The following is a 7,500-nucleotide window of genomic DNA, read 5'->3' as shown; positions in this document are numbered from 1 at the left end:
TTCAAAATAGTAAAACATACAAGCTTACAAGGCGTCACGTTGCAAAACCTTGTGAGCTTGTGACCTATTTTTGGCTAATGTTGCCCCCCAAAATAAAGATGCAGGGGTGCAAGTCTGGTTATAACTAAAGTGGTATTTCAAGAGTTTTAAGCATATTTTGATTACCGTGAAACACAATTATTTTTGGCCACAATAATGGTGACGTGAAATTTTTATATGGTCCCATCCCTATTCCGGGCAGTAGTTTTTGAGGTTCCATTTCTTGTTTGGGAGGAAAGTGGTGGACAGACAGACAGACAGACAGACAGACAGACAGACAGACAGACAGACAGACAGACAGACAGACAGACGGACGGACGGACGGACGGACGGACGGACGGACTGAATGACTCGGTCGTACCAGAGCCCCGCTGTTAACCAGTCAACAAAGATCAGAAAAGAAAAGTACATTTAGTTATATAAATAACTTATTGTAGCCAACTGTTTGGGGGGTGTTTTTTCTACTGCTTTCTTTGCCAGCTGACATCATGTGTTTTTTTCTCTCCGCTCCATTAACGTGTGGTTTATGTGTTTAGTTGTGATGTGATGTGATTGCCATCCAGACTGTAGCTCTCCAGGCTCGGTGAAAGAATGTTCAAAGTGTTTCATAGCCCAGGAGGTCTGGGCTGTTTCCCCCTCACCTCTCTGTTGAAAATCCCCCATAGCCACGGACAGAGACCTCTCCCTATATGCAGGGACACAAGGAGCCCCTGGGCTTCTCCCCTTTCCCCTCTCGCTCGAAAGAACCTCCGCAGTGTCAGACAGTGACTTGCCATCTTGTATTTTGTCGCTGTCGGGCAGAAACCTCTTATCCTATCTCCATTTTAACTTATTGTGTTTTTTTTGTAAATGCATCGCCCTACTTGATCTCACTACAGCATCACACAAAAGCATTAAACGCGCCACGAAGCGACGTGCTTTGAGCTTGTAGATCTGCAATGTTTGCTGTTTTTGAATTTGAATGAGTAACAGTTTTGGACATATGAGGTTTCCACCCCTCAGAGACGATATAAGAGCTCGTATCTCCGGAAAGGAAGCTCCGACAGGCATGGTTGAGGGCGTGTTGGATTCGACCCAATGCTGCCTTTTCGGGCAAAAAGTCTGATTTAGGACTTGTATATATCTGCCCTTTTAGGGTAGAAAGGAGTTGATGTGTTTTTTCTCCGGACCATTAGCATGACGTTTATGTGGGTTGATGTGATGATGGACCCCAATGGAAACAAGTCATAGTGCTTTCTTGGGTTTAAAATCCTCTTAACAGACCTTGTATTGAACGGTACTTCCCTGTGCTTGTTTTTGCAAACTGTTAATAAAGTATTCAATAAATCAATCATGTGATGTGATGGTGTGTGTGTTTTCTTTGCAGACCAGCTGTCCAGGTTGCACATGATCCTCAAACCCTTCATGCTGAGGAGGATCAAGAAGGACGTGGAGAACGAGCTTTCAGACAAGGTAGAGGACCACACCACTGTCTGTCTGTCTGTCTGTCTGTCTGTCTGTCTGTCTGTCTGTCTGTCTGTCTGACCCCTCACTGTAGGTCTCTGTGTAGCAAACATAAGTCTGCCAAACGCACGTCCGTTTTAATGTGGTACGAGTAAATTTAAGCCATTTTTAAAAAAAAATTAACATTAGAAAAAAAGAGAAAGATCAAAAGATTTTCAGAAAAAACGTCCCCCGAAAGTAAGATTTTCCAGACATTTTCTAAAATCTGCTATTTTCAACAACAAAAAATTAATGGGCTAGTTCACCCCCGAATTTTTTTTTCCTATCAATTAGTCACCCTATCCGGCAGCGGTTCTGGTAGGAGACACAAAGAGTCTCCTTTGTGTCTCCTACCGGAACCGCTGCCTACCGGTCCTCTGGTCATCAAATTATTGGCTTAGGAATGCGACAAAAACAAAAAAAATGTCCATGAATTCAAGTCTCCATGGGGTGACTAATCGGTGAACTATCCCTTTAAGTGATACATTCGTAAAATACTGTATTTTTGAAAGTTTGTGGTACCGGGGAAGACACCAAATGTCTCTCTTGGGGTGTGGAGCTGAAACAGTTAGTGAACCCCTGCTCTGTAGGACAACACCGTCCATCACATCTAGACGTAGAGGAATGTATCGTTGCCAAACACACAGCGTCTCAATCCCTTGAAGAAGGTCTGATTTATTTATTAATCTGTGGGAGGCGAGGGTTCAAACCTGCGTACACAGTTGCACAACAGAGAGTTGTTGGGTGTTTTTCAGTGGTGGACTAAAGTAGAGTTTTGAGGTACTTTTACTTTACTTGAGTATTTCCATTTGATACTTCTACTACACTACTTGCAGACGGAAATACTGTACTTTTTACTCCTTTTACTTGAAACAGATTATTTTGACATTGTGGTATTGCTACTTTTACTTACCCCATTAAGACCTGAGGCCGATTCTACAAATGTCTTCTAAATCCTAACAGTTTTCTGAAACACTTAAGTTGCTATAAGTGGTTCTCAAACTTTTTCATGTCAAGGACCCCCAAAATTATATGTATTCGGCCGCGGACCCACATCTCAAAATATTTAGTTCCAGGGACCCCCAGAAGCAAAGATTTGAGTTACAAATGTTCGCCTTAAAATATATATATTCAAAGATTTGCACAAATATTCATGATTTTTCAAAAATAGCAGATCTACAAGCTCATAGCTATGAGCTTGTATATCTGCTATTTTTGAATAGCCAAAGTATAAAATAATGGTTAAAGTGGTTAAAATCTAAAATTAAATCTAAAATTCCCGGTATTAATGTTAAAAGAAAAAAAGAAAAGTCCAGCAGAGTAAAGCCTCTGGAACAGTGAACAAACACGATTCACTCAATATACTTTAACTCAGCGCTACTCAACCCGCGGCCCGTGGGCCGCATGCGGCCCCAACGCAGCATATCTGCGGCCCCTCATGGTCAGACCAAAAAAATGAAAAGGAAAAAAAAACGTTTTTTTAAAAATACACATTTCCGTTCACATATATGGGTTGCTAAAACATTTTTCAAAAACAAATAGACAGACATACATACAGGTGCGTCAATTGTTACAGGTATAATGCATAGTTTTCTATGCATTTCGGGTTTTTTGGGGGGTTTGACCCCCATTTCTTTTTCGGCCGCGCGCCCAGGATAGGTGTCCCTTAATTCAATCTCTGGGAGTTGGCAACCCTAACCTTGCCATACCTTAGCTTTTGCTGAACTGATGCCACTGGACATACACACAAAATAAACAGGTACAGTGAAAATAATATGATGTAAAAATGTACATTTTCTTATAACAATAACAATGTGTAGTGTGTGTTACAAATCGAAAAATCCAAAATAGGACCGTCATTTTTAGCTTGCGGCCCCTTGGACTTTTGGTATTTTGCTGAGTGGCCCCTGAGCCATCTTAAGTTGAGTAGCCCTGCTTTAACTGATCAATTTATAGCGTAGCATGTTCTGCTCCTCTCCAACTGAGAGTTCAGCGTAGGTTGTCTGGCACCGTCTGTCTGTGAACATCTTGTTCTTTACTGCTGTTGTTACCTGTTATACTGCTGCTACGTTTTATTGATTCATCACTTCCTGTTGTACACTTTATAGCTGTTTTGCAAAATATATCTTGCCTTTTGAGGGAGAACATGACTCATGAGAGAGACATTGATTGATTGAATACTTTATTAGCAGTTTGCAAAAAAAAGCACAGGAAAGTACAGTTCAGTACAAGGTCTAAGAGGATTTTAAACCCAAGAAAGCCTTTGGCTTGTTTCCATTGGGGTCCTTTGTACTCAAGTCATCAAACCATTTAATGACAGAAATGACAGACAGACAGACAGTTAAGAAACTCTAAAGAAATCCAACAAAGTGTTTACATTCCCCAAATCATCAGAAGATTGGGCAAAATAATTGGCCGTCATAAAGATTGTTTGCTTACACCATTTAAGACCTTACCTCAATTTTGGAAATCGGATAATCGTGTATGCATTTTAAAAGTTTTTCCCTCAATAAGGGTAAGATCAGTGTTATTATTCTTCTCGTAAACACAACAGAATAAAAATCCCTCATGTATAAACACAATTGGAAGAGAATATTCCGGTCTGATCGGACGGAATTTCTATTCTGGTGGAGAGGGGCGGTATATAAACCTTTTAATATTCAGATCAACGTGAAAATATCGGCATGTAAACACTTATTCCCATCAAAAGATAAACGGAACTCTTCATTTATTGAAATGTGAGTACTTTGTCCTCCATTGATTTGAAATTTTGGATATGCTACCTTTTGGGGATTTTTTCAATTCGTACTTTTGATGTGTATACTGGAAGTTGGGTCTAGCACTCCACTGAGAAAACCCATTGTTGTCGCAACCTCTTTTTCTTTTTTACTTATTCCCATTGTTTCTCTCTAGTTCCTCGGTCTCTGGTCGGACAATCGAACCACTTTGTGCACGTCAAAAGTAACATTCGGATTAAATGCTTTGAGGCATGTCAACGAGGATTGCTTTTATTTAAGCGTCCATTTGATTCTGAATGAATATTAATATTGTCCATGTGTAAACGCATTCCAGATCGAGATCCTGACCTACTGTCAGCTGACGTGTCGCCAGCGCCTGCTGTACCGCGCCCTGAGGAACAAGATCTCCATCGAGGACCTGCTGCAGTCGTCCATGGGCAGCTCCCAGCAGTCCCACACCACCACCTCCTCCCTCATGAACCTGGTCATGCAGTTCAGGAAGGTATACCACTAAACCTAACTTCTAACTTAATGTGTCGGCCTGCTCACTCCTCATGCATTGAAGGAAGCATGAGCTCAGTTTGGGGCTCTCCCCAGGCTGGCAGAGGGAGAGTAGCGCCCATGATTACATGCTTAGGCAATTGGCACTGGGGGGAAAAATGGGTTACAAAATCGTGGGATAATTCTTTTTTTTTTAAAGAGAAAAAAAGAAAAGAAAACAAAGCTTGTACATCTGTTTGCACCTCCACCACAATTACGTCTATTCCCTTCCCCTCCTATTTGTGTGTGCGTGTGTGTGTGTGTGTGTGTGTGTGTGTGTGTGTGTAGGTGTGTAACCACCCTGACCTCTTTGAGCGACAGGACACTCGGTCTCCGTTCCACATGTCACGGAGGCCGTACGCCATGTCCAGATTCCTGTACCGACAAGGACTCTTGGACACACACAACCAGGCCAGGAACAAGTGAGTATGTCCCATCAGTACAGGGTTGTTCAACATGGAATAATCTCCCAATGGCCATAAAAGATTGCACTTTATTATCACAAGTATACTAATACACACACACACACACACACACACACACACACACACACACACACACACACACACACACACACACACACACACACACACACACACACACACACACACACACACACACACACAGGTGTAACGGTGTACTGTCTGTACCGTGTCTCTCTCAGGCTGCTTCAGGTGCTGCTGTCTCCGTTCTCTCCAGATCACATCCAGCGTTCTCTGTTCCATAGAAAACGTGAGTTAAAATGGAGTTTGAAGTTACAATGGGTCTGATAAAATGAATATCAAATATCTAAATACTGAATCAACTTAAAAACTGTCTGGGGTGCAACACAAAAGCCAGAGTAGACGTTAAAATGACCTCTCTCTCTTTTTCTCTCTCTGCTCTACCTCTCTCTCTCTGTCTCTCAATTCAGTTCATATTGTTTTATTGGCATGAAATATGTTTTACATTGCAAAAGCATACACGAAACAATCCTAACAATGATGATGACAATAAGTGAATAACAAGTAATAAATAGTAATAATGAAAAGTAAAGAAATAATAGTAATAATGAAAAGTAAACTCTCTCTCTCTCTGGTCTCCGGTCTCCAGGTGACGATGAAGGAAGTTGTTTCTCGTTCCTACGTTTTATAGACGTGTCTCCTGCTGAGATGTCCAACCTCATGCTGCAGGGAACTCTGGTCAGGTACTGCATAGGCCTTTCTTTGAACTTCATCCAGCTGATCAATAATAGTCTCTCGTAGCCAGACAACTATTCCACAATCTCCAAATGTTATATAGCAGAGGTCTTCAACGTTTTTCAGGCCAAGGACCCCCTAGCTGAGGGAGAGATGAAGCAGGGACCCCCTCTTTATTGTATAAAATTGTGTTTCAGATTAAACTTTTTTTTTTTTACTGGGTCTTTTCCCCCTCTACACCTATACCTCTTTGCCAAAAATAGCCGATCTACAAGCTCACCCTAGGGGTCCCGGACCCCCTGTTGAAGACCCCTGTTATATAGAGTCTGGAACTACACCTCCTGGAAAGCCGAGAACGGAAGCTTTCATCTGTTCGTCATTTCCAATATATTAAAAAATACCGTAACATTTTATTTTAGAATTTCCATTTCTGATAAGCAGCAAGCTATCTATGCTTTGATTATTTTTATTTATATTAGGACAAATTTGCGCCACTGTAAAGACGAAACGGAAGTGGGGGGAGGAGGCGTCACATCCGATTTATCCTTCGATCATTTTCTGCTTCTGATACAGTCTGGACCGTTGCTCCAGACTGTATGACGAAAGCATTTGAACATTGTGGGAGGCAACAGTCTGGCCCACGGGATGGAAACCGTTTGAATGATTATGTAAAAATAATTATGATTAGCTCAGAATTGCGATCATGGGATTATGTACAAATTGTGACTGACTTTATTCTTGTGTTAACTGTAGATGAAAACTGTTGTCCATCTCTCTCTCTCTCTCTCTCTCTCTCTCTCTCTCTCTCTCTCTCTCTCTCTCTCTCTCTCTCTCTCTCTCTCTCTCTCTCTCTCTCTCTCTTTCTCTCTCTCAGGTGGTTAGCTCTTTTCCTGTCTCTTAAAGCAGCGTACCGGCTCCACCAGGGACGCCTGTTCAGCCCTGAAGAGATGGAGGAGTGTGGAGGAGGAGGAGGAGGAGGAGGAGGGGACAGCATGATGCAGGCCAGGAGGACCTTCCTCTGTCATAGAGACCTCATTCTGTGGCCCAACCGGACCACCAGCACCCCCAACACACACACCAGCACTCTGCTTCAGGTCAGCACGCGCACACACACACGCACACACACACACACACACACACACACACACACACACACACACACACACACACACACACACACACACACACATACGCACACGTGCGCATGCACACACACAACCCTCTTTGGTGTGTTTCCATATAGGGGTGCAACATTTTTATAAAAAATAAAAAAAAGGATCAACAATAAAATAATTGAAATTTGGGTGAAAATTTGTATTAACCCATTAAGACCTGAGTCCGATTCTACAAAAGTCTTCTAAATCAGTTTTCTGAAACACTTATGTTGCTATATCAGTGCTTCTCAAACTTTTTCATGTCAAGGGCCACCTAAAATTATATGTATTTGGCCGCGGACCCCCATCTCAAAATATGTTGTTCCAGGGACCGCTCCAGAAACAAAGATTTGAGTTACAAATGTTCGC

The 7,500-nt window shown here is 42.0% G+C and overlaps 1 protein-coding gene across 3 annotated transcripts in view; it reads left to right on the top strand.

Annotated features, from left to right (window-relative positions):
- The window catches only part of ino80 (INO80 complex ATPase subunit), a 202,127-nt gene that overhangs the window by 35,628 nt on the left and 158,999 nt on the right, over window positions 1-7,500 (top strand). For all 3 annotated transcript variants that reach the window (XR_013934768.1, XM_080453862.1, XM_080453861.1), the window contains exons 20-25: window positions 1,406-1,491; window positions 4,594-4,761; window positions 5,088-5,221; window positions 5,464-5,531; window positions 5,892-5,985; window positions 6,852-7,071. Coding sequence is in view for 2 of the 3 variants with exons in the window: in XM_080453862.1 (XP_080309988.1) it covers window positions 1,406-1,491; window positions 4,594-4,761; window positions 5,088-5,221; window positions 5,464-5,531; window positions 5,892-5,985; window positions 6,852-7,071 (770 nt within the window). In the remaining variant the exon portion in view is untranslated. The remainder of the gene's footprint in view (window positions 1-1,405; window positions 1,492-4,593; window positions 4,762-5,087; window positions 5,222-5,463; window positions 5,532-5,891; window positions 5,986-6,851; window positions 7,072-7,500) is intronic.

The sequence above is a fragment of the Gymnoscopelus braueri genome, assembly GCF_963280865.1.
Source record: "Gymnoscopelus braueri genome assembly, chromosome: 16".
Classification (NCBI taxonomy): domain Eukaryota; kingdom Metazoa; phylum Chordata; class Actinopteri; order Myctophiformes; family Myctophidae; genus Gymnoscopelus; species Gymnoscopelus braueri.
The sequence above is the reverse complement of the archived record's forward strand: the minus strand, read 5'-3'. Positions and strand labels throughout refer to the sequence as shown.